Raw genomic sequence first — 27,749 nt, 5'->3', positions numbered from 1 at the left:
AGGCACCGGGGGCCCGGCCACGGTCCCGGCACGCCCCGGGCGGCCAAAGGCCGCCCGGGGCGTGCCGGGGCCGGGGCCGGGCTTTGCCCGAAACCTCCCCGGGGGAGGGGGAAGGCTCAGCCCTTAAGAGCGGCGCCGGCATCCAGCGTCCCATCCCGGCGCCGCGATGGGGGAGGCGGCGGGAGGCAGCGCGGTCCCCCCGCTCCCGCCGTCGGAGGCGGTCGGGGGGCAAGTGAACGCCTTGACCGTCCTGGCCTTGCTGGAGAAACTGGTGTCGATGTTGGAAGCGGTGGAAGGGCAGCAGCGGCAGATGGAACAGAGGCAGCGGGGTTTGGAAGGGGCGGTGCGGGGTATTCAGGGAGACCTGGGGAAATTGTGCCGCAGCCACGGGGCGACGGGGGAAGCGGTGGAGAAGCTGCTGGAGAAGTCGCGGAAGGTGTGCGCCCACACCCGGGCCGTGCGGGAGCGGCTGGAGAGGCAATGCGACCAGGTGCGACGCCTGGAGCAGCATCACGCACAGCTGCTCCGGCGGGACCGCTTCAAGGTGCTCATCTTCCAGGTGAGAGGCCCCACCACCAGCCCTGCGTCCCCTGGCCCCACCGAGATCGCTCCCAAACTCGAGGGAAGAGTGCATTTCTGTCAACTCCTAGCAGACTTGGGGGGGGAAAAAAAGCTGCTTTTTATTCTTGGCAAACTTGGGGAAAGAGCTGACTTGATTTACTAACTTTTAGCAAACTTGGGGAAAGTGCAGTCTTTTGCTAACTCTCAGCAAACTTGGGGAAAGAGCCCTCTTTGATTCTTAGCAAATTTAAGAGAAACGCCCACTTTTACTCTTAGCAAACCTGGGGAAAGAGCTGAATTTATTTACTCTTAGCTAACTTGGGGAAAGAGCTGTCTTTTTGTTAACTTAGCAAATTTGGGAGAAAACCCTTCTTTTAATCTGAACAAACATGGGGAAAGAGCAGTCTTTTGCTAACTCTCAGCAAACTTGGGGAAAGAGCCCTCTTTGATTCTTAGCAAATTTAGGAGAAACACCCGCTTTTACTCTTAGCAACCTTGTGAAAAAAGCCTGTTTTGGTAACTCCTAGCAAACCTGGGGAAACAGTCTTTTTTTGGTAACTCGTGGCAAACTTGCGGGGGGGGGGGAAGCCCTTTATTTTTTTTGCTAACTCTTAGCAAACATGGGGAAAGAGCCCTTTTTTTGCTAACTTTTAGCAAACTTTGGGGAAGACCCCTCTAAGTCTTGGCAAACTTAGAGAAAGAGCTATCTCTTAGTAACTCCTAGTGAATCTGAGGAAAGAGATGTTGTTTTACTAACTCTCAGCAAACTTGGGGAAAGAGCCTTCTTGTATTAACTCTTAGTATATGTGGGGAAAGTTGTTTTGTTGTGGTGTTTTTTGGGGGGGGTTAAGTAAACTTGAAGAAAGGGCCCTTTTATTCAGCAAACTTGAGAAAAGAGTCCATTTTGCTAACTTAGAGTACTGCCCCTAAAAACTGCCATTGGATCTGCCCTCAGAAGCAGGAGAGGGGCAGGGCTGCAGCTCCCTGTCACACTCAGCCTCACACCCTGCTTTGCTCCTCAGGCTGTTCTGGCGCATTCAGGGATGAGCTTAAAAATTCAGTTAAATACTCAGCTCCCTGGGAGTCCATCCAGTGATAGCAGCAGTTTGCATATTTTCCCCTTTTTAAGCAATGGTCTGGACAGAACACGGCGTGAGCTTTAACTAAACACAGGATGTGACTTTCACATCTTTTTTTAAAAAAAAAAAAAAAAGCCAGACCTCCACAACATGCTGGGGGAAGGAAGGAGAGTGAAGGTGGGGCTGGAGTAGCCACAGCTCAGGCACATCACCAGCTCCTCACACTAAACTTGTCGGCTGGGTTGTTACATCTGTCAGTTGATAACTCTGCTCCCTGGGTGTTGTGTGTTTGTTTTTTGTTTTTTTTTTTTCTATTTAAACAAACCCAAAACAACAGAGCAGTACTTGATTTTTAGAAGCTGGCAGGCCTGGTTAGTGCACAGGTGCTTCCCCCAGAAAGGAAGCCCCCACCTCCCTGCTTATTGTTCTCCCAAATTACACTCCAGGCTTGTGAAGCCAAAAGAGGAGGAGCTGCAGCGTGTACTTAGCATGGTGGTTTCCACCCCAGAAAGAATGTGGAAATTATTACAGGGACTGGGTAAATTTAAAGACGCATGTTCTCTGTGCTTCTGCAAGTAATTTTAAGATCCGTTACTGTAAGTCAAAACACTGCCATCTTCCAGGCCCTGTTAGCTGATGACTGGCTCCTGCCTCCAGGTTCAGACCTAGACCTTGAATGCTTCTCATGGGGAAGGGTGCACCAGTGTGGCCTGGGGGAAGGTAATTTTGTGGCATTTCTGCTACTTCCAAGCGTGAGAATTAAGGCCTTATTTTTACAACTACACTGCCTTCCTCCACAGAACTCAAATTTTAGCATTTTAAGATGACATAATGCAGAAAGACGAAAACAGCTGTGTGTGTGCAGGGCAGTTAATGTTACCTCGGGGGGAGATCCCCATTGCTGCTGCCTGGAGGCAGCGATTTGCAGGCACTGGGTGAAAAGTAACGGTAAAACTCACCAAGAAGGGTTTGAAGGGTAAAGCAGAGTCCTGACAGGGGAGGGCTGGCTTTGCTTATTTCATGACACTAAATAGTATTACACAGCTAAGGCTTATTTAAACCTTCGAGCCTTTCCTTAATGTTGGGTCCTAAAGCGCACAACCCCAAAGCAAACAGCACAGGCCCCACATCCCAGAACAGCAGCTAAGGAAAATCCACTGCCCGTCACCGGGCTGGTACCTTGGGACAGCAGGACTGTTCTTTGTTGCTTTTACAAGGCTTTAGTTGACTCTGTTCCCATCTCTCACTGGAAAATATGTTGCCACGGCAGGGGAAGATGAACTTAACCGATCCCAAGCTGATGCAGATGAGGAACACAAGCCTTAGAAAAGAAACACTGCAGTTAAGTTCAGTAAAAAAAAATTCAGCTGTCAACTGGGAATTGCTCCTGGCACTAGCCTGCTGCTAAAAGGTAGCATGGCTCTCTGGAAAACCAGCGCGGCTAGCGGAGCTTCCCAGGGTGTGGGAGGGTGGCTGGGGTGGCCAGCACCCAGGGCTTTCTCCAGCAGAGCCTGGGAGGAGCTGGGATTTTCCACTGGGGAAGTGGCCGCACCCAGAGGGATGGTGGGTGCCCGCCAGGCCGTGCCCATACGCTTGCTGCCAGCCTGGGCAAGAGCCTTACCTGCGTGCCCACCTCCTTGAAACCTCCCTGTGGGATCTCCTTACAAGCTGGAGGTGGGACGACCTGGTAGTCAGCGGGGCCACCGCCTTGCTAGGATAATTGTACAGCAGGAAAAGCAGAAGGCTGGCTGGGCTTCTGCCCTGCCCCACACAGGAATCCATGGAAAAACAATTGCGGGAAGGAGAAGTCGCAGCAATGAGGCCACATTGACGCCGTACTTCTGTAAAAGGAAATCTGGATGTATGAGACCTCTCTTCAGCTGAGGGGATTCTTCTTTTCCACTGAAAAAAAAATCCATCCCAAACTTCACGCAGCACGTTTCTCATTAGGACCCGCTTTTCCAGCTTAGGAAGACAGCTCTGTATGAAAATAAAAATATACATTTGTGATTCCGTTCTGCATTCACCATATACCTTAAAGTCCCTGATACTTGGTGGGAGCACTGAGCACAGCCAGAACACGACTGAGCTCCAGCTCTGCATTTTATGAAACCGTGCTGCACTCGCCAGCATCAGCTTTCCCGCAGCGTACACATTGAGAATGAACTGTGTTTAGAAAAGTTCAGCTATTTACATATTTTCCATTAAAATGCTCTTAGTTTTCTCTCCCTAGCCTGTCTGCATTGTTCCTAGTTTGCATATACTTCTTTAATTGGTGACATATTTTAGTGGAGCTCCACTCCAAGCATTTGAGGATGCAAAAGTTATTACAAATGCCACAAGTGACACAGCAATTTAGCAAAACACTGAAGTGACTGTTTTAAAAATCCTTGTTAAGCTTTGGCATTGTTCCCTTCTATTTTGTTCTCGCCACATGACCAGCTTTTTGGTTCTGGTTTGGTGGGGGTTTTGTTTGCTTTTTTAGCTGCAAAAGCAAAATGCAAGACAAAAAAGGCTCATGTTTAATTTTTCAATTAACTGTCATGTTTACTGGTGAATAGGACAGGTAAAATAAGTCAAAATTACAGCCTGGGGTCAAGCACGCTGATATTCAAGCCCCTTTCAGATGCTGGTCTTGGTAAACGCTCCATCCTGAAATGAAGCAAGAGGAAGGCACAGGAAATCGGCCATTTGGTTGTATCCTGTTGTTTGGGTCACTGTAATAACCTTTTGAAAAAGCAACTTCAAACTCAAAAATGAACAAGTGAGGGAAACAGAAGAATTACAAACTGATAATGCTATTATCAAACTACTACATTTCCCACTGGACCTTTGCAGGGAGAATACTCTTATATTGATTAATGACAAAAACAGCTCACGTGGCTCTTAGGACTTGATCCAGCTGTGCTGTAGGAGGTTTGGTGCAGCCAAACCCACAATGCACTCCCAAAACACCCCAGCCTTGGGGACGGTGCAAATTGGCAACTTCCTCCTCCTTGCCCGCAGTCCCAGCCTGCTCCCTGCCCTCCTCCCTCCCCTTGGTGACATCCAGGTCTGAAGTGCACGTATTTGTCCAAAGGAAAGGAGGTGGTGCTATAGCTGTTTTTAGAAGGATTTGTCATCTTTTGACCTATTTTGTGCAGCAAAACAAGTTTTAGACTAGTAATCCTGTAGGCATATAACAGCATCTACAAAGGACAGAGAAGCCCGGACTGCTGTAAGCATGGGAAAATGCCATTTCTCCTTCTTGAAGGCCATGGCCTCTGAGCACACCCCTAACAAACATCCACACCAAAGCACACTGATTTCCCTCATGCAGCATCACAGATTCAGCGCCTCTAAGTAAATTAACTACCTTTTCACTCAGGCTGTCCAGTTTTGTAGTACGCCGTTACGGATTTTATCTTCCTTCCTGGTAAAACTTAGGGTTGAGATTATGACCTATAGAAACTTCCCAAGAATGGCTGGTCAAAGCCACAGGGAAGGCACTGATTTTAACTTTGCAAGTATTAGTAGTATTAGCAAGGGTTGTTTTACACAGAGAACTTGCACAAGTCTATTTGGCTCCTACATGGAAAAATAAAATTCAGAGGAGCTAGCTACCTACAGTCAAGCTCATCTGAGAAAATGCAAGCGCTGTTTTTGAACTCAGATGTGGAAAATAAAAAGATGTATCGCTTTCTCAGAATTTTAGATTAGATCAAGAAGAAAAGATCAAAGTTCTACTTTTTTTGGCATGGAAAATAGTTACGCAGTTTGTAACAGTTGGCATTTTTCAGTGTATTGTTCTAGTCTTCCTAAATGAAATACCAGACTGCTTGAAAAATGTATCAAAACAAAATATAGGTGTCATATAAACTTGTTAGACCAAAAAGTTATCAATAGCGCACTTACAACATGTTATCATGTTGTATTTGAAACAGCAATGTCTGTTCCACCACAGAGCATTTCTACTACAGCACCTTTGTATTTCCAAAGCATTTTACTTAATTTATTTTCATTTGCATTTTAATAGTTCCTGTGATCCTAAGGTCTTTTAGAAACATGAGATAGGAAAGCATGTCATTCCTATTTTACAAGCAGAGTAATAGATGTCCAGAGGCTGATGTTTTCCAGGGCCATGCAGGAAACTTGGGCAGAGAGGTAATTTCTTGAATGCCAGTACTGTCTGATAGCCAAAGACCACCTAGGATCTGTTTTTAATTGAATCATTAGCTCATTATTGTGTAGTATATTGGTTTTGCTTTGTTTTCTTTATAAACATGGATAGTTTGACAGTCTCTCTTCTACTCAGTCACAAATTTGATTAAAATTGAAACAAAATCCATGTCCGTATTTTTCTAGAGACTGCATGCAGTACTTCAGTTTAACGTGAATACTGTAGGCACAGAGCTAAACTGACCTTGAGATGAGCCACACAGGCCCATCTCTGGCTCAGACTGCACTGTGATCAATCTCATACGACACCACTTTCCTAGATTAAAAACTTTAAAAGTTACAACCCATCTTTACTCATTAAAATCAGAGTTTTCTATGCCATTCAGGGACTTACACCTGAATGTTGAGGTGCTTAAAACCATATGTGATTACCTAGATTTGGAAAGAATGCAAAAGACACGTAAATTATGCTTTATACTGAGTTCTAATGCTCTGGGGAATAATTTAACACTGCACCCACTCATGTAATTCATATTTCATTAACTGCAATGGAGAGAAAATATAAATATTTGTTCTGCTGTTACAGCTGTTTTCACTTAAAGCTGGTGCAGGTTTTCTTTGTTTTGTTATCTTGGTCACTGTTGCCGATAGTTGCATCAACATTATAGGTGTTAGGAGAAGAAAGCTGGCTTTGTTAGATGTTCCACTGCCAGCAAAGGGCTTGGAAAGCTTTGTCTGTGCCAGTGTATCTGACTGAGGCCGCTGGTCCAGGAAGGTGTGTGGAAACCGCAGAAGCAAAGCACATACAAACTGTCAAACAGCCATCAATTTTTTAGTACTTTTCATTTTCTTATCACCAAGGGATACTCATCAACACACTTGAATCACAGTATATATGATTATATACTGTGTATATATGGTATAAAATGATCCTGCCTGCCCATGTGTGTATTTTTGAGTTCCAGAAGCGCTACAAGGTAGTATTACAACTAGTATTTTGTTTTTAAAAGCAACCACATACAAGGTACTGTGGTATATTCATAAAGACATCCTTATACAGTCATGACAGCAAATTTAACTCGACACTATTCTCTCCAGTGATCACAACTGTATGCTCAGTCCTGAAATAACGAGTGTGAACTTCCAAGTGTATGTGGCCTTTTTTCCCCTTAACTGTACACTCAGGCCCACTAGGGACAGATCTGAGACTATTACAACCATTTCACTCAGCACTTACTGCTTCCCGTATCTAAAGATGAATTGGGGGGGCAAAAAAAAATAATCCTTCAAATCCCAAACAGTAGGTGATATTGCATGCACTCTGTCTGAAGGTGATAAAAAGGTAATAAATCGAGAACACGCAGATCTAAGGCATAACAATTCTGAAAAGAAAAGGGAGTGTGTGAGGAGCCTGGTTTTCTTTGCGTGGACAGATGCCGGCAAAACCTACCGCAGAACAGAGTGTTCATTGTGCTGCCTCTGAACTGCTTGGGGTTGCAGAGCTGCTGCGCTCGGTAGTCACAGAGGTCCTTCGTTACCAGTTGCAGCTTCTGCCCTTGTTTAGCCTGTTTTGTTTTCAGATACCTTCTTTCTTTCCATGCCCTTTCTTGGTTTTGTTTCTAAAAAAGCAATCATTTTCCTCTTAGCTAGAAGTGACTACTAGTGTATTCTATGTCTGTTTATTTTTGTATGCCGTAAACTTTTTTAATTATTATTTTTCAAGGAGTTTTCCTGTCCATATTTTTAATATTTACCAATTTACCAACCAAATTTGATGTTTTTTTCCTGTAAAGAGCTGTAAAATAGCACATACTCTAAACGTCATGGGCTGCATGGCTTCTCAGTGTCAACAATACATTTTTAACAGCAACATAGATTTTTCTGAACCACAGTGAAAGTGCTAACTGCATTTGCCATCTAAGCTACCTCTCAGATGCAACCAACATCTCTGCAGAGATATTCCCGGTCTTTGGCTAGAGAAACTGAAAGCTCTGGGGGGTTACGTGACTTCTATAGGCCTACGCAGGGGTCCACAGAATGACAGTCACCATACGATCCCTTCTGCCCAGGGATAGGTGTACAACTTTACAGCTAAAGTCTTATTAAAGAGTATCTAATTTAAATGACAAAGAATGGGATTTCCATTCTGTACACATTCCAAGTCACTCTGAAAGAGAAATCTTACAGCTGACACCTCATTAGTCTTAAACTGTACCAGATAATGGTTCAGTGGGCTTTGAGTGGCTTGTTACTGGTTAAATATACTGAAACAACAAGAAATGTTCAGCATCCTTCATCTCATCATGGGGGGGAAAAAAGTAATTGTTCAGGGTTGTGCTTTGTTTATTAAATTTGTGTCCTGTGAACTATGAAACTCAAATATTGTCAATTCTTTCAGGAGGAAAATGAGATCCCTGCCAGTGTTTTTGCAAAAGAGCCTATTCCCAGCATTACAGAAGGAAAAGAGGAGCCTGTGGATGAGAACAAGACACTGGAAGAAACCTTGCACACAGTGGAATTGGGTTCAGATGATGAAATGTTTCATGAGGAAGATGACGTGGATGACAGTGCAGAGGAGAAAACAGAAGAATCAAGAGCTGAGAAAATTAAAAGATCCAGCCTAAAGAAGGTAGACAGCCTCAAGAAAGCATTTTCCCGCCAAAACATCGAGAAGAAGATGAACAAGATCAGCACAAAGATTGTCTCGCCTGAACGGAGAGAAAAGATCAAGAAATCACTTACTGTACATCATCAGAAATCCTCCTCTTCCAAGAGTTCGGCTTTCAAAGTATCTCCCCTCACATTCAACGTGAAGAAAGTCCGTGAAGGAGATAGCCCTGCTGAAGCTGAGGACAGACCAACGGAAACTACAAGCAACGACCAAGCTGAGAATGAGGATGAAATGTCATTTGCTGACATGCACTCAGATATGACACCTACCACCTCACTGACCGAGGAGGGCAAAGCAGTAGCCGATTCTCTAGAGAAGGAAGCCAGAATGGAAGGGAACGCCATGATGAACAACAACATCGAGCTGTCCATTGTTGAAGATGATGAAGAGTATAGGATGCCTCTAGAAGTTTCTAGCCAGAAACTGTATGATGAAAGAAACAACCCAGTCGGCGGGGAAATGGAACAATCTGATGAAGAAACAGCCCAAGCAGCTGTCCTGCAGATAGACCAAACAGCGTAATTGACCGGAGCCTTCCTTCGCCTTCCAGATACGCACGGTTTTACTTAGGCGAGTAACTGGTTTCTGCTACACAGGTGGTAGTAACAATTCAGTTTCTTCCATCCTTTTCTCTGCAGTGGTAATTTATTGCATCGTGTTGGAATGGAGAGTGAACAAGGTCCATGACACAGGCTGCAACGTGCTCTGTTTTAGGCCGAGTCACTGGTGTTTATTAGTTTAGAGATGCTGTCAGCTGGCGTAAGAGACTAGCAGAAAAGAGTATGTCTAGTAGAAGCAAGCTGGTCAGCTGCCTTTCTTCTGGTTAGGTCAGAGGAATGCGTGGAGAGTAGTCAAAAACCAGACATTTTTGTTCTGTTTTCCTATCTCTCAGTATTTCACAGCACTGTGAGTAGTTTTGTATGTAAATGTAGAAATACCAATGAGAACATTTGATTTCGGTTTCCTTGCTATGCTCTGTGAAGACTAACAGCCTCAGTAACTGTGCGGATACGTATAGTTTTTTTGGGGCTTTGCTCCACGACACTGTAAGACTAAAAGAGCAGAGTACTTAGAGGGCGAAGCTGAAAAGTTTCTTCCATCCATTTCAGTGGGGGAAAGATTTTTGCCAGTAATCTCTCGCTGTTCACTTAGAAGAAATGACTGTGTTTAGGGGGAAATGAAAAGATGTTTTTCAATTTACCAGAGTTATGGAAGTACGCTAGTGACAAGCATGAATGTGTGATCAGTTACTGCACCTTTAAGGGATCAGAAATTGAAAAAAAAAAAAATAGAAGGAATTTGATACAAACATGGAGATAGTCTGAAGAAAGTATGAAATCCTATGAAATGTAAAAAAAGGAAAAAAACCCCACAATAATAATACTATACTCCCAGCTTAAAGAATATATACTCAGATAACACTAATTAATTAATTCTTAGTCTTTATAGCAATATACTGTCAAACTTTGCACCTGCACAACTTTGTATCTCAGAGTATTTTGAAAATAGCATAATTTATCTTTTTACAAATTATTTCATATATAGAGCTATATCTAAACAGAAGAGTTAGATAATTACAGGGATGTAAGGACAATTTTTTCAAAAAGGTGAAATATTATTTTAGGCATTTCTAAAGGGAACAATGTGTTATGGAGTGAACTTCATGGCAGGGATGAGTTTACATAAGGATGAGTCTGCAAAGCCACAGGATTTGATTCTCTGCTAATAACTTTCATCACAGCCACCTAACTTCTCTCAAAATTACAAGTCTGTAATTTTTCAAAATTAATTGAAAATGAGAGATTACAGGGTAGTTTGTTCACTATGAATGTTCATTCCTGTCACTTTGTAACAAAGGTAAGGCGGAAGGAAGGAAAGGGAAGCACAATACCCACAACAGTTACCTTACATCCTTGTTTGTTTATGCAGTGGGTTATTTTTATTTTATATATATATAAAATTCTACTGATACTTAACATTGCACTAAAAGGTTGCTTCCTTCAACTTGTATTTAGAATCACAAATTATAGAAGAAATAAAAACTACAGCAAAAATACCATTATGAAATGATTAACAGATATTACTCCACGGGGGTAATATCTGTAACCAGTAAATCACACTGGAAGTCAGTCAATAAGAGCTTAGTGTAGGCGAGTACTATTAAGAGTTAAGCTCTTAAGTGTATGGTATCATATAGGAGATACTGTTTGTAAGAAAAATCATGGCATAACTCGTGCAGCTATATTTTTATTTTGTATTAACTACAATGGATTTCAATCATTTTTACTTGTAACTAACTACAAATATGACAAATAAAAGCATAACATAAAACACAGCCATGTCACTCTTTGGGAAAAGCAGTCTGAGAAGTTGGCAAAGATGAAATTTAAAGGTCAAGCATTTATTACTTCAGTTCATGTCCCCATTGTACCTATACCATTTTCTTTCTCACCCTCTGCTGTTATTCAGCAACGCAAACACCAGTGCTTTGCTTTCCAGATACTTGTCAGATCTCTGGCCCATTTGAATGTAGTCAGGCACTTTCCAAAATCTGCTAGCTCCATCTGCATTTTTTATCGGACGGCAGCACACTTCTAATACTTTAAATAGTCCTGAAAGCATATTTATATGGAAGTGTATATTCTGTTTAGGCACACAGTTAAACTCTTGTCTTCTAGAGTGCCACATAGTCTTTAGCAGGCTTAATTTTACTGACAGACCAAAGAATGCACGTTTAACCTTTATGTAACAGCTGTCAACTTCCCGAAGCCACAAAGTGCTAACCAGGAACCCCAGCATCATGTTTACATTTCGCTTTCAGATATGCCTGGTTTGTTTGTCCTACTAAGCTTTAATTCAAACAATACCCCTGGCCATGCTTTATCCAGTTTTAGAGATGCTGAAACGAATCCCATGTGCAGTGTTTTAAGAGCATTACAATGCTATCCAGTAAAACCATTGGAAATGCAGATACTGAGCATCTGTAAGAATTAATTCAAATACCCACTTAAGGATACGCCACACACACAGCCATCAGTTGCAGGGCTAGAATTAAACGTTTTCTCCATCACAATCACACATTTACAAGGACGAGCAGGCCTGTAATCCTAACAAAACTGAGAAAGCATGTTTTGCAAGAAAGAAAAATGTTTACTCAACTCATGAATGTCGGCCTTTGCGCTATCTTTTAAACCAGAGAAAGAGGCAAGCTCAGGATCCCAAGATGTCCCCCAAGCTGTTTCTTCCCCTCTCCTTCCATTCTCGAGTCCTGACTAAAAACATTAGTCTGCAAAACTTACTTACTGTTTCAGGGAGGAGGCAGACTGCGGCACCAGCAGCACTGTATTCTTTCAAGTATCTGAAGTATGTGCCTGGATCTTGTCGAGCTGGCAGATGTCAAGCATATGCATGGGTATTCCATGCTTGTGCTGACAGGTTTGTCTACATAATTACTTTTTAAAAAACTGCTTGTTTACCCTTCTTGACACGATAACACGGGGACAGCACCTGCCTGTGGGCTCCACTCATCCCATTATTCCTTGGAAGACCTGACCTGTTAGCTGCTGCACAGATTCAGAGTTTGACCTCCACTGAAATAAGTGGAAGCTTTGCACAAAGAAAGAGGGTGTGATAAAGTCCTTATGGTATAAATATTTAAACTAACAGCACTCAGCGGCTCCTGCTACTTCCATTCTCAATGCCAGAAAACCAGCTGACATTTCTGTCCCCTTTTAGGGGAAAGGGCAAAGAGCATCCTGTTGACCCCCACGTGCTAATCCATGAGCTGGCTCCTCTGTGAAAAGGCACAGATACGGGCTTTCTGGACCATTTCACTGTCAAATAAAGAGAATGCAGTGAAAGCCCTCATACGTTCCTGAATGAAGCATGGTTGATGATTAAAGAGACAGAAGAAAGAGAAGAAGAAAAGGATCAGAAGGTAAAAGATACCTGTATGCCCTTTACGCTGATGCAATGAAACCCATTTGTTGTTATACACTGTAGTGCCAAACAGTTACATGACTGGTAGTCACACGCTTAAAAAAGAGGTAAACTCAGGAGAATTAGTGAAGTAATGGCAATCTGTTAGAGGGCAAACTGTCCAACCCTGAAAGTCAGTGAAAAGCCTCCAGCTGGCTCAAAGGACTCTCTGAGCCGTACAAGGTTTTTGGACCAAACATACAACTCCTGTGGCCATCACTAAGAGCTGTGTGCATGGATGCAGGACATGAGATCTGTGTATCTCCCCATTCCAATCTGCTTAGCTCATCAACAGAATAAAAAGTTTTACTGCCATCAGCACAGCAGACACAACAGCGTGGCAGAAAGGAAGGCTATAGCCTGCTTTGCATGGTGAACTGTGAGCAAAATTTCAAGCTAAGTTCTGACTGCAAGGTCTTTGCTGTCAGTAACTGCTTACGATGGAGCAAGTGCAGCTCCAACTCTGGAAAACAAAGTTGAGTATTTAGGTAGAAAAGTTTAAAAGTTTTACTGTGACCCACTAAGACACACCACACTCGCTCTGAGCGTCAAGAGGAAGGTGTCAGGTAGTCTTCCTGCATGCAAAGAAAAAAGGTTTACCACCCGAGCAAAGCAAGCACGCAGCTGTTTGGCCCCAGTCCTGGTTAGGGCTTTGCCTAGGCAACCAAACAACTGGCAGGAAACAACTGCCAGAGCAGCCCGGAGGGTGCTGACTCAGTAGGTAAGTATCCGCTACTCTCTGACTTACGGCCCTTGCTTTCCCAAATAAATGGAAAAAGGCTGATAGCCACTTTCCACCACTTTAAACTGCCCGTTGCCAGGGTTTTGTTTTAGGATCTGCATTTGAACCAGCCTCAACCCCAGGCTGCATCTAACTGCATGCATAAAGAAATTTTAATCAGCACACTTGCAGCTGTCGGTGGTGGCTGATCTGTCCTGCCCTCCTTTTGGTCAAAATGCCTTTTTTCCCTTCCTCTCGCTCTGGCAAGTCAAATGGGAGAGTCTGAAGTGCACACTAATTCAAATAAAGAACTCTCTCTAACTGCATGTTGAGAACTGATAATCAATGTCATCTTTAATTTTTCTTACATGGTTATCCCCTTTAATGGAGTGTGCTGCAGTAACTGAGAATAAATCTGCTTTGGGTTAAGCTAGAGATTGTTATTTATTTTTCTTTCAGATCAGAGATTAATATTGCTGTATGACCATTGGCACTAACCTCTTTTTCCATAGCAACACTAAAGAGAACATAAACTATGAGTCATAATTTCTCTCTGGAGGACTTTTTTGTAATTATGATCATTCCACAGTTCCTAAAATATATTAGCTGATTTATAGCTCTGGTATAACAGCTTTGATTTTCCTTCGTTTGAACACACAGGCAGAAAGAAGAAACTTCCATTATTTTCTTTCTCAGGCTGAGCTAAACACTACACAAAGTACCATACATTCGTTATTCATTATAACTGTGTGCTTCTAAAAAATCCAGAGCAATGTTTTCCTTACAAAGGTGGAACGGGTTTCCTTGCTTTCAATAACCTTAAATGATACTGACCTTCTGAAAGAAAACTCGTGTCCTTCACAACATGGTTAGTAAATTGGGGTCTGACAGCTGGAACTGATCCAAACTAGAAACTGTATTATACTGGGTGGCAGCAAGGTTACAAACTTTCATGGCTCCTCTGCCAGTCAATAGCTTTGAACTCTCCGACAGCTCCTCTCCCACAGAACACAGCTGCAATATACAGCCCAAATTCAGTAATAATCGTGATTCTCTTTACTCCCTTCACTGAAAACCTGGCTTTGGAACAACTTACACATACAGGTCCTTGGAATAGCTCAGCAGATGATCACACCAGATCATCACAAGAGATTGTAAGACTTTTTTTTTTGTGCGTGTGTGTGGTCATCTCCTGCTTCCCTGACAGTTTGTTTCCCATACCGTCTGCTGCATGCTGGTGCAAAGCGCTCAGAAAACCTATAGTGTCTGTTGCAGGAGCGGAATTAGGAAAGAAGATTAGCAACCCGAGGACACACACATTCAGTCAACAGTCATAATCCAAAATGGAGAGACAGAACAAGCTTGCGTCTCTCGCTGCTTTGCAGTGTCATCCCCAGCTGCTAAACCAAAGCCAGATGACATCAATGCAAAGGGTACATGGTTTGTTCTTGCCTTGCCCGACATGAAGCAGCTCACGCAGGCTCAGGCTTGTGCAGGCACACAGTTAAAGACCAGAACACCAACTAGCATAATATCAATCACTCTACAGACTTGTGTACTCCTCCCTAAAGGTGTGGGAGAAAAAACCCAAACGTTCAAATTCCTGAACACAGGGAGCAGGTCTTTGTAAAGCCCTGTGCCATTAACTCCAATGAGGAAAGTCTGGCTCTATCTTCTTTACTCCCTCCGATCACACTTATGTTGTGTGGAAGTGTGGGCGATGTGAACTGTGCCTGGATACTGAAAATGTGCAAGACAGTGTTAGGTACAAATAACACACAGGGGATGTCTACACTGCACACCATGTACACATACCTCATTTAGATCAAGTACCAGGCACAGCCTAACTACAGAAACACAATGCTCCATTCAAGCAAATTTATCTTATTTCTCAGCTACTTAGCTCCTGATGTCCTACGCTATTCATTTAAAGCGAGCTTCAGCATCTTTTCAGTACGCTGCCAACTACAGTTATATATGCCCTTATATTACTTGTTCCTTCTGACATGCCTGTAGGCAAATGAGCCCCGTGAGGGTGACAACATGAGCTGCATTAACCAGCTGCCTGGTCCCTGAATCATTACAACTCCACACAGCACTGAGAGAGACATGGAAAAAAAGGACAGTGAGAATGTCTGACTAGCAGTAAACAAATTATGAACACAGAGAAATCGTCTGCATTTGCAGAGTCAATTGTCACTTCCACACCATCACAGTGAAAGCTACATGCACTGTGACTTCTTTTAAATCGCCTTCATTTTCCTACAAGGTTTACCATTTTACTGTTGATGATCGTTGGAAATTGAAAATCAGTGAGCAGGTTATGACCGAAAATATTAGCAGGTGATATGTCATGCAAGACCTGTGTAAATAGGACCTACACATATTTGAAAAGAAGGGGTTTTCTGTTTGCATGTCCAGGCGTTAGCTCTTTAGAAGAATGACTGCATGCTCTGCATGCCAGTGCACACCTCTTCAAATAAAAGACAAGCCTGTAGTACATGGACGTATGCAGTTCTGGTTTAGGTTTTCCATCATGGAGATCTCAATTAAAACAAGCTCATGTTAGTTCTAAGCCACTACATATGACAAAAACATGGAATATACATGACATCCAGTTTCAAATAAGGTGAGAACCTGGAAAAGTTTTTATGGATTTTGGAATGGTTTTAAATTCTTTCACTAAAAATAAAACAGAAGAACAGGATCCTATAAATCCAATCCTAAAAACAATCCATCAGATTATTTTTTTTAATCAGCTCCCATTGCTTCTTAATGATACTATAGCTGACATTCAGCTGGGAGTGGAAGGAAGAATTAAGACACGGAAAAGTGTGTGGGAAGAGAAAACAAATAGGAAAATGTGGGTAAGAAATAGAACGGTGGGATGTGCACGAGAGAGGGAGCATGTGAGGGAAGGAGTTGGTGTGAAGGGTGAGCAACAGGGAGGAAGGAGCTGAAAGGCTACTAAGAAACACCAGCGGAACACCCAGAATGGAGACAAAGACAACAAAGCAAAGGATGGGACAGAACCAAGAGGCAGTAACAAAACAGAGAAAACAAAGAAAAACAAGACCCAATAAGGTCTAGATTTCAAAAGGATGGAAATGAGAGTAGGCAGTCAGAAAAGACTGTGAGATGGCTGCCATGTAAGAGACAGCAACAGCGAGGAAAGAGCACAATATGTAATCATCTCCCTACCTGCCAATCGGTATTGCAGAGGCAGCACCCAGGATTTGGGTCTAGAAATTATTTTTATTGTGCAATGTTGTCAATGCTTTTTGTTTTGCTTGAAGTATTTTGTTTTGCTTTCATTTTTTGTTTCTTTTCAGGGAGAGAAGTTAGTCAGGAATAGGCAAAAGCAACATCATATTCACACACACCGTAACAGCTCAGCCTGAGCCTGCAGAAGCCCATGCTGGAAACAGCCCATTCCCAGGTCTGCAGTGCTTATGAAGAAAATAATTCTGGGCTGACTCCTGCTTGTCAGCGTATGCTCATGCAACACTGCACATTTGCCATGCCTACTTGCTTCCAAAAAGGCTTGCAGGGAGGAGGGCTGGGGGAAAGAGGGTAGAGGCTGCTAACAGCAGGATGGGGTCTCCTCCTGTCCAGACATTTAGCTAATGCCCCACTGAGTATGGACCACCTGTGGACACGGGGCAGGCAGGATCTACTAGAAGCACTGAGGAATGCACCCCCAACAGCTGGATTTCACTGCCAGATCACTGAATCCTAACGGTTTGCTGGAACAGAGCCAGTGGGATTTCTTTGCTATTGCAAACAGGTTTCTGAGAAAGTAAACGCAGCTCTCCTCCTCCACTGGGCCTCACCCCCTGCTTTGCCAAGAAGTCTGCTATATTAAGATACGAGGCAGCCATGCTGGCTGGGCCACTTCTCCTTCGTGCTTGGCTTCCCGTGGGAGTTGCTCCATCCTCACATATCTGCTGAGAAACAGCTTGTTCTTTCTGGCTTTCCTCAGTTTCTTTTTTTAGTGGTGCCTTTCTGCCACTTTGCACAGCAGAGGCCAGGTTCTGCTCTGACATTGGCAAGAACCTACCCAAGTCCCATTCTTACCACACACCCCTCAGATCAGAAGCAGCTTTCTCCTGCTCCACTCCTGACATCTCCTAGGTTGTTTCCTGGCGTTTTCTTGTACTTTTCCAGAAGCTCTTCAGTTCACTATATAACTCTCTTATAAAATGAAAGGCTCTACTATTAATTCCTGTTAATGTCTCACAGGATGCAAGTTAATTGATACAGGGCGTTTCATATCTACCATACTTGGATCGTTTTCTACGCAGAAGAGGGAAACAGGGACAAAACACTTAAGAGCTTTGGAGCCAATGGAAGGAAAACCTGGATTAGGACTCTCCAAACGGGAAATGTCTCCTCGCCTACTTGTCTGCTGCTGTCAAATTTTAGTGCTTGTTCAGAAGAGAGGAAGGGGGACATGTACTGAGAGATGAAAATGACAGTGGAAACTCAGTTGTAAAAAGATGAAAAACTAAACAAATTCAGGCAGTCCCCTTTTACGTGATGTGACAGAAGCCAAAATCTGTGCCAGCAGTGGGAGATTAACGAAATCCAAATGTGTTTAGAGAAAATTAGGGACAAAAGAACTTGAATTGGTGGTTCTTGATCACATATGAGAGTTACTCAAGCTGCAGCTCTAATAGGAGTAATCCCATATTACAGAGAGTGTTTGCCTTTATAAGGATTTCATACGTTTCTTTCATACACAGTTTTGCACAATATTTTTCAGGCAGAGGCAATGTTCACACTGAGACAGATGCAAGCTCACTTCAAGCCAACTGGAAGACATGTTAAATGTCAGACGTTGCCCCAAGCTAATATGCCACGTCTCTTATTAGCTCAAATGCACTAACTGCATCCATATGATGCCTGGTCAGCTCAAAACACAGACAGGGTGAGATCATCTCTGCCCGCACAATACTGTTAGGCAACGCAGACAGAGAGTTTTGCCTGCAGGAACAATACAGTTGCAGGGGGTATTACTCCATTGTTGCTCTGTTAATGCCTAACCTACCCCAAGTAATAGAACAAAGTAGATCTTTAGACTATAATTAGGAAAAAAAAAAATACATCTGGTAAATGTTTTACCTGTAGTAAGTACTGAAGTTTCAGAAAAAAATGTCTCCTCTCATTTTCTTTGTACAAGGCTCCAATAGGAGAATAAAGAAGGGATCAGCTGAACTCTGTAGTGGTTTTCTTCTGTCTAAATGCTCTGGGGAAAGTGGCATGAAATACTGCCTGTGGACTCAGCAGCAAGGCATGTGTCTCCCCCTCCATGATACAGGGGCCCATCCACTGGGCCTCTGGGCAAAGCTCACAGTCAGATTTGTTGCCAGCTCAGTTCTCTTGCCATGGCTCTGCCGTCCAGATGACCACAGGGACTTGAGGTGGAAGAAGTGGCAAGATGCTTTTCTGACATGCCTGAGATACACAGAATTCAAGAAGCTTACACAGAATAACTACTTTGTGTAGGTAAGGATGAGGCTTTAGCCTACTTCCATAGCCCCGCTGTGATGGAGACATTTTATTCTTTAAGATTATATATTATTCAGTGAATTGTGCCATCTTTCTCCAAATATTATTTTTACTCAACAATGCAGCTGGCCAAATACTACAAAAAAGTATTAGCTGAAAAAAGTATTTGTCAGGAAATAGGGTTTCCTCTTCTCCACCTAATGCATTCCAGCAAGTTCCAGCTACATTGCTTCCTCCCAGCATTTAACTTGACAAAGCTTGTGGTGAGCCTGGCAAGAACCTGAAGGTATTAAATGTTCATGATTATCAGCATTAATCGCTGTTATTGTTCTTACAGCAATAGTTAAAGCTTGCCCTTAGTAAGAAGTCGTTCTTTTTTCCTGACTACTAGAAATACTTCTTGCACAATAATACTCTTTCCATAGCAACGTGGTATTTTCAGATTTTCATGTTCAGCTTTGAATGGTACATGGCTACTGCCTGGTGAGGAAAAGCCTGCTACAATTAATATATGTTATAGTTTCATTCTTAACTGGATTTAGTACAGTGATCATTTGTTGTTGTTCCTTTCCCAAGTTGCATTGCTGTGTCTGCAGCCTTCCAAATTTCTTGCTTGTTTTCCATCCATATTTCACTACCACTACCACCTGATTTGCACTACAAGATTGTTTTTCACCAGGCTTGTACTAACCCATGTTAAACTCTGCAGTGACCTAACTATACTCTTTTCTTTTGGTGGTGGTGATGTGGGACGTGGGGTCCTAACATCCATCAGCAGTGGCGTCCTGGAATCATTTGTTGCACCATCCATCCATTCATTTACATTTACCCTGACCATATCGTAAGAGTCCTTATGTTGCTGCTTGCCTTCAGATCTGACTGAGTTTGTACATAAGGTACTCAAAAGTGCCATTTTCAGAAACAAAATCATAAATGGATAAACTGAGTGTCCTGGTTCCAGGAGTTAATTTCTTTCTTAGACTTAATGTTCTTTCTGGTCGCTATGTTTCAGATTTAGTATGAAAGGAATGTCAATAATGCATATTGTTTTAGTTGTTGCCAGGTGATGTTTATACTACTCAAGGACTTTTTTCAGCTTCTCATAGAAGCTGAGAAGGAGCATATACAGAACAAAGGAATGGCCAACGGAGCATTCTGTACCATAGATGTCATGCTCCCTATAGAAATGTGCGTTAGCTGGGGGTCAGGAATCCAGGATCGCTGCTTGGTATGGGCTGGGCAACCAATTCACCGGATGGTGAGAGTGACTTGTGTTGTATTACTTTATCTTGTATATTCTTTTACCATTATTATTTTAATTATTATTATTCTCCTTTTCTGTTATTGTTCCATTAAACTGTCTTTATCTCAGCTCATGAGGTTTTTTTTCCCTTTCCTTTCCCCTCCTTTTCTCCTTCTTCTTCCTACCCTTCTGGAGGGGAAAGGGGAGAACTGTGCGAGCGGCTGTGTGGGCCTATCAGCCAGCTGGGGTTAAACCATGACACTGAGTGAGAGCTAAGTATGGGGAGCTTAATTCTACTCTTGTATACGTGGATGCAGTTTTGAAATGAATGCACTGAAGCCAATGGGACTGTGTAAGCTCTATCTATGCTGTGTAGCAGAAAAGATGATCGTGGACCAGGCTCCCCTGCACAGCTAGGTTAGGATTGCAGAATTCTTGTTTGTAGGAATACAGAAGTCCTATTTGAGCTTTTTCAAAAGACAGACGGACTCTTCAGTACCTTCAATACTAAAAGCCTGACCTGAGAATTAATTCAAACCAACTTCAGCATGCTTTGCATTTGATTAAAAACGAGATACCCCCCTTTGCTCTAACCTCCCCAAATACTTTCAGTATGTAAACTAGCTTTTAAAAGAACTTTCTCTGAACATAGATTGAATACTCATCTGCAAGACGTTTCTTTGGATGCAAGGTAAAGTACCCAGATACTGTTCTAAGGAGTATGATACACAATATCTTAATTCTCACTCAAACAGTTCCTGTTTATCTTCATGGAGGACTAACTCAAATATTAGCTTTTGGATTTGATAAGGGACACATTAAACAAACACTGACGCCTGTATCATAAAAAAGGTGGCTCTCAGCCAGATAAGTGGAGCACTGCCTGCAAGTATTACTATATTCAGGCTTTGCTTGCAGTGGTATTTTCTATAGCCTGCATTTTTTTCAGTAGTGCATAAGCATATCTAATAGAGTAGCTTACAGGGAGATTTCAGTCACCCCCTAGCACATGACAAATGAGACATTTCTTATGCTAGCTCAGCTGCACACAGTACTCCTCTCCCTCCCGAGAGCTCTGTTAAGAACTTAGGGTCTGAGACACCATTTTGTTATTCCATTATCACGCAGTGATGAAAGACACAACACTTTAATTGTTTTGTATCTGCGAGATAATTAATTACTCCTCTCTCTAAAATAGAGAGGCAGCAAAAGAAGGAATATGAATACTCATTTCCTTTTCCTGTCAACAATTAAAACACTTGTCAAAAAACCTGACAATCGGTAAAAATCAACGTAAAATTTGGTAATAACTTGACACTTTCAATATTGCAAAACCTCTCACCTAATGCTCTCAAATAATCAACCTTACTAAAGCTGAATGGTTCCTTGAAATTAATGGTGCTTCCTGTGGACTATGCCCCTTTTCAGCATGAATTATACAAGCAAAAAATCTCAATGCTTTACAAAGAGATTTTGAAGTAGATCGACAGTAACTCCCAAGGAGCTTCTTCTGATTTAAAAAAACAACAACAACAACAACAACAAAACAAAACCAAAACCAACCACAAAATCAGCCAACAAAATAGAATAGAAAAAGAAGGGTAAGAAAAGGTCATACTTAACAGAAAACAATGAAAGTTTCCACAGGCATTTACCAACTTCCTTACACTGCACCACGCAAATGTTTAAACACACTCTTACTAGATCTTCCAACGATAGTGAATATTTCACTCCTTGAAGATGACTTCCACATCTCCTTAAACCTGTGTTTTACCTCAACATTTTCTGAAACCATAGGCACAGGCTAAAAATGCCAGAATTTGCCACTGAAATGTGCCAGCTGAATGCAGTAATGTTTTTGGAGCTCAGCTTAGAAGCTCTTCTTCCCAGGACTCAACCTTCTGCTGCTCACATCCTGAAGTAAAACGCTGAAAGGAGTTATATTGCTCACATTGGCCATAAATACCAACAGCTCTGTCACTCATTTAGTAAATAATTTATTTTTCCATAAAACTTGAGAAAAATACTAAACTTCAGCCTGTCCCTGAGGACCCGTCCCCTTTCATCCCAGTCCTGCTCATGATCAATTCCCTGCACAAGGGGACTCTGAACCATGACTGTGGCTCTCAGATACTACCACAATAGAGAGTAAATAGAGGAAACAACAACAGGTTTCCCCCCAAGAGGACTGCATCCAGGCACTTGCCTCACAGCGATAAGCGAGCATCCAAACAATCAGAGGCACAGACGGCATTGCTTTCAGAATAGTTCCCGTGTTCCCAAGTCTTGTGAGAGGTGAAGAGTTCCCTCTCAAGGGATGCTGCTACGCATGCACGCTTTCCTGCACCTAGGCTTGCCTCTGGCCCTCGTTGCTCAGCCTGCCCTGATCTCCAAACAATTCAAATGAGAAAACACCAGAATCCGGAACAGCACAACCCACTTGTGCGCTATTTGCCATAGATTTAGTGTGCTCTCTAACCAGCCCCCAGGTTCAACAGCTTTGGTTGTACCTGAACATTACCATCTACGCAGGGAGCATTGCTGAAACGAGTCATTGCTGATGAGGGTCACCTCTCAGGGAAAAGCAGCACTCTATTTCAGAAAAACTAGCACTAGCTTAGAGCCTAAGGTAGCGAGAAAGAAAGCATGAGTACTGTCTTTTCCTCAGGCAGGCAAGTATCCATTAGAAACCTATTTCCAAAGGTTTAGGATAGACTGTCATACCTGCCAGGTGAAATAAAGCCCTGAGCATCTGATCTTGTTCCACAAGCAGGTAAATAAGCTTCCCGCAGCCAAAGCAGCACAACACCCAGCTTTTGGCTCCCGTTTAGCAGAATCACCCAGGAAGCAAGATTTATTTTGCTTAAGGGTAAAAGAAGGTCTGTTCCCACAGGAGAGCTTTGCTTCCTGCTTTGGGAAAACTAAATAGGTTGATTATGTCTGCTACAGCCTTATAAATCCACGTCAGCTACTGCCTCGGGGAGAGCCATTGCTCCTCTGGGTGATTTTCTTCCCTACTTAGAGAAGATGAACAGCTGGTTACGTATATCACAGCTCCAGCAAAACACTTACCCGTAGCCTTATGCCACTGAAGGAGCAGGTTTCTGTCATTGAGACTACAGGAGAGCAGGAGGCAAAGCAGAAGCAGCTTGTTTTCTTTTGCACCAGCTTTTTCAGGTCAGAAGACAAAATGGTAGTCAGAGCAGGCTTTGGTAGTTGGCTTCCTGAACAGCGCTAGAAGCAAACCAAAGAAGCCAAATTTTAAGCCTACTTATGAACATCAAAGTAACTACAATTAGCATGCAGAAAAAAAATAAACTTACATACTAAAAAGCTGCACGAGCCTAGATAAAATAGAGTCTGTGCTGAAGATGGAGGGCTGCTGCAGAGGAGAGACTGTGCCTCATGACAGATGAGCTTCCTATGCAGTCACATGTGGCTCCAGTGTCAGGTCCAGCAGCCAGCATTGTTGCTCAGGATGAACAGCACCAACGGCTATGGAGTTGTGAAATTTAGACTACCCATGGCATGGCACACCCTGTAACCCACCCCAATTCAGCTGCAGGGGCAGCCTGTATACCGCTCGTGGGCAGGCAGCAGCAACCTGGGCAGTGCGATAAGTCACTGGCTGTGCTCAGTCATCTGGGTCCCACATCATCCAATGCAGCTTCTGACTCCAGGGTTTTGTCTCCAGGGTCAGCCTGAGCCTTGGGGAACCTGGGCTCAGTCCTCACAACACAGACATACAGGCAAAAATATTAATCATCATGAGCCGATTTAGTACAACCAGGTCATTGCAAAGCTCCAGGAACTACACAGCTCTGACGTTTTTTCTGACAACACATATAGCTCCATCCATACCAACAGAGATACATCAACTCATACCCACTGAAAATCAAGTGCAAAATACATTAAGGTAATACTGGCATTTGGTAACTTGGTCCTTACAAGAATTTTTTAAGACACGCAGTTTTGCATGCATATGGCAAGTTTCCAAGGAACATAAAGTTCCTTTATACTGGGGCAGAAGCATTATCACAAACGTTCTCAACAGTCTGTTTTTCCTTTCATAGCTGGACGTGTCAAACAGACCACAACCAGCAGATAAGAAATGCCTGCAAAATCAAAGCACAGATTAGAGAGGCAGCAACAGCAGCTGAGAGAACCATACACCGCAGCTGCAAGACAGATCAAGGGAGCTGAGAAAAGCTAAGTGCAGTTTCAAACTGTACATGACATTCAATCTATTACATAAATAAACAGGGCATTACGAGCCTGTGAAAACACTGATTTTCTTTGCTGTTTGTTAGCCATGGACTCTATGACATCAGTTGTGGCTAGCACTGCTGCTCATGATGCTGAAAGGCATGAACTGAGAGCAAAAATAAATTAGCCTCTTCCCTGAGCTTAGAGGGAAATTTTCATGTATTGGTGTTCGTGAGGATGTATACATCTGTTTTTCAGCAAACTGTCACAGCAATATTAAAACCTCGAACTATTAATACGGGAGTGCTCTGTAATTCAAAGACATGCCTGACATGTAAATCTTTCCCTCCAATACAAGCATTCCCCAGAACTAAACCAAGTACAACTGCAGCAGAGTTTGCATATCCAGGAACGAATTTATGTCGTGCAGTGCCAACCCACGGAATGCAATAAACAATGCACGGACAAGGCCTGCAGTATTTTCCAATGCTTTACAGTTACAAGTCAGCTCTCATCAGGGATAGCGGCCAAACACTGTGTAAATGAATGTAGTGGTTTGGGCCGGACTGACTACTGAAGCGAATGACAGATGCTCTTCCCCAGGACAATGAAGCTACACAATATGAAAGTTGTTCCTAGCAGAGACCCAAAAAAGGTCATGAAATCATGAATGTCCCCAACTCACACAACACAGGGCTCTGATCAGCTCACATTGGTGAACAATTGAAGTGTCAGGATCTCCTACTGGATGATGATCAGCATTTATGGGTACGCTGTGGCCTTCAGGCAAGCAAAAATACTACATCTATGGGACAACTAAAGCCAACCATCTGCTGTCTGGGATCACATGGGCAGATGAAAGCAGTACCAGCTAGGGGAACTTAATTCCTTTCAATAAAGTATTGCTTGTTAAACCAATTGATTCGTGTTTGCAAGTGAGGAAAATTAGTATGTTAGGCACCAGGTAGTTCGATTTAATTTTCCCAAATTTCCAGGTGGGAACTCCAACAGCGTTTAAGTAGCAATCCCTCTCAATCTGAGCTGGGTCCACGCAGCTGCATGCCAGCCAAATTCTGGCAGAGGCTTATCACATCTATAATAATGCAAATATTACCTGACAACCAATGCCCTGTAACACCAATTAATAGAAAGAGCTACCCTGAACACACGTGGCAGAAATCAGACCATGCAATTTCTGATTTTAGTGTCAAAATGGATATGTAAATAAAAAAAACCCAAAACTTGAAGACCATCTTCCTCTTCTTCACCTTCAATCTATAACTATTCTACCATCTGAAATTCACTGTTTCTAAAACACATCTTTCTTCTTGGTATGAGAACAGCGACAAAAGCGAAAACGTCAAGTGAATGCAACTGTGTCCCTGATGTCAACACAGGAACAGAATCTAAGAGTAAACAAATAAAATTTACATGTCATTTGTCCTTCCCTGCAAAAGAGTGGTGTGATGCACTGAAGCCCATAATGCTCCTTAGAGCATGGCTCCTTTTTGTATAGCTTGAAACACTGCACTTTCAAGGACTGTATTTTTCCCCACTCACAATAAACTGAATAAAATGGGTTGGAATGAAATTGCCAGATGTAACAAAAACTTGCAGAGCCATTGTTGCAGCTTGAAACATCCACCCCATTTCCTGCTCCATCTCAGTGCGGCTGAAGACACGTTTATGCTGCAATGATGAAACCACTACAATGTACGCACGGTACAAGAGCTGAGAAAAACATCCAGGGTGTTATTAAATGTCAGTAGAAAATCTCACAGCACTTAAAGTATCCAGTTATTTTTACCTGGGGTTCTGGTGATTAACAAGCTGTGAATGTCAGATCCATCTAACTCACCCTGAAAGAACAGGAGAGGGAACCAAGGAACAGGTCCTTAGCACCACTTACTGAAACAATACAAAAGTAAGAATTATTATTATTGCTAGTTCCACTATTGCACTTCAATTCAACTGAAAATCTGCCCTCTGATAGCACAAAGGTGAGTCAAGTGCCTCAGGAGATGAAGCAACTAACATTACTCTCCAGCTTAGCTTATATTATACCTTGTAAGGTGAAACTATTAGAAATCAACATTCTTTGTATTCCTGACATATACAGGTGCTTTTAATTCATAGCTCTGCCTTCTCCTCCCCTCTTCATGAAAAAGTTGGCGGGTTATGAATATCAATTAAGATAAGAATATGGTGTAAAATGCTTAACATGCCTCACAATGTACTATCGACGGACCACATGCCTGTGCAGCAAACCATCAGGCCAAAGCGGGAGACAGCATCTGCTTCAGAAAAAAAAGCATGTAGTCGGGAATTACCTTTCAGTGGAAAATATTTAACCAGATGGGAATGTTATTTATACGCGATGCTTCCCGTTAGCGGCGACTAACGTTTATGGTATGAAATCTCTTCTTTTTACAGCACTAGAGTTATCCCATGCTTTTAATAATTAGTAGCACTATTCTCCTTTTCCTTCCCCAGCCTGTACTTTCGTCTATGCAAGAACCGCTGAACTATTAATGGTCTGGTGACCTGCTTAGCACGAAGCAAGGCAGCAGCCAGCAGATAAGCAAGGGAAGAGGGGCAGTCACGGGGACTGGAATTTGTTGCTGCTTTATGATTCACCACTAATTTATGTGGGATGCAAAATCCAAGGACGCATTCAAGTTCACCCTCTGCATTTTCTTCTTTGCTTATAGGTGGGGCTCAGTTCACAGGATTTCCCCTTCCTCTACCATTACAGATCTTCAAGATCGCTTATCAGACAGGGACCACAGGTTGGAAACACTTCGAGAAAACCCAAGTTTCACCCCAGCTAAGGGCAGGCCAGCGCTATGCCCTCGGGACAGCCCAGGCTGCTAATGCCTCAGGACAGACATTTTTTGGACCTGCTGACTTTAGCGTGAGTCATGTAACTTCTATAGCGCTTTAGCGCACATTCATGTAAAGGCTGTACCTTCCTTCCACAGATCTTGTGCTTAAAATTACAGCATATGCAGTACATGCATCTTTTCTAAGAATATTATTTATTGCGTGTCCGCTAGCACCAGGTCCTGGTGCAGCCATGTTGGAGGCAAACAGCGCCTGGCTCCTACAGATGGGAAAGCCCGGCCTGAGCCCCAGGAGCTTGCTCCTCACCCAGCGCTGTAGCCTCTCCTCCTCCTCCTCTTCCTGACCACACGTATTCCCGGAGAACCGACCGCAGCTCCCCTCCCACACAACCTCCCGGTGCGGCGGCGTCAAGGCCTTCCACGCCGTACGGGCACCCCCGCGGCTGCTTTTCCAAGGAGGAAACAGAGGCCTGAGGGCCCGGTGGGCGGAAGCCTCCACCCTCCGCACCACCCACCACCGGCCCGGCCGACTGAAAGCCCCCGACGGGCCTCCAGCTGGCTGCTGGCCCTGAGGGACGGCACCGGCCATCGCCCAGCCGCCGGCCGGGGCGGGATGTCGCTCTGAGGCGCCCCCTAGCGCCCCGACGGCAGACGGCACGGGGGAGGCCGCGCCCGGCCCGTCCTCAGGCCGGCGCCCCCCCAAGCCGTCGGTGTTCAGCCGGCGGCTCGTCCCGTCAGCCTCTCTGTGCCCGTGACGGTGCCGCGACGCCTCTCCCGT

At 43.4% G+C, this 27,749-nt stretch overlaps 2 protein-coding genes across 2 annotated transcripts in view; one reads left to right on the top strand and one right to left on the bottom strand.

The window, feature by feature from the left end:
- LOC141746199 (uncharacterized) overlaps nucleotides 1-27,477 on the bottom strand; it is a 47,632-nt gene extending 20,155 nt beyond the window's left edge. Inside the window, exons 1-6 of the mRNA XM_074594244.1 lie at nucleotides 27,279-27,477; nucleotides 25,936-26,036; nucleotides 23,246-23,651; nucleotides 22,995-23,156; nucleotides 3,262-3,620; nucleotides 2,820-2,961 (exon numbers count right to left, since the gene is read on the bottom strand). Of these exons, the coding sequence (XP_074450345.1) occupies nucleotides 2,820-2,961; nucleotides 3,262-3,620; nucleotides 22,995-23,033 (540 nt within the window). The 5' untranslated portion in view covers nucleotides 23,034-23,156; nucleotides 23,246-23,651; nucleotides 25,936-26,036; nucleotides 27,279-27,477. The remainder of the gene's footprint in view (nucleotides 1-2,819; nucleotides 2,962-3,261; nucleotides 3,621-22,994; nucleotides 23,157-23,245; nucleotides 23,652-25,935; nucleotides 26,037-27,278) is intronic.
- Nucleotides 52-10,804, top strand: CAVIN2 (caveolae associated protein 2). The gene is made up of 2 exons (XM_074594243.1): nucleotides 52-559; nucleotides 8,197-10,804. The coding sequence occupies exons 1-2, from the start codon at nucleotides 167-169 to the stop codon at nucleotides 8,989-8,991; spliced, it is 1,188 nt and encodes a 395-aa protein (XP_074450344.1). The 5' UTR covers nucleotides 52-166; the 3' UTR covers nucleotides 8,992-10,804.
- Nucleotides 27,478-27,749: the final 272 nt, after the last annotated feature.

This window comes from Larus michahellis, chromosome 7 (assembly GCF_964199755.1).
Source record: "Larus michahellis chromosome 7, bLarMic1.1, whole genome shotgun sequence".
Lineage (NCBI taxonomy): Eukaryota > Metazoa > Chordata > Aves > Charadriiformes > Laridae > Larus > Larus michahellis.
This window is presented reverse-complemented; position numbering and strand designations above follow the sequence as displayed.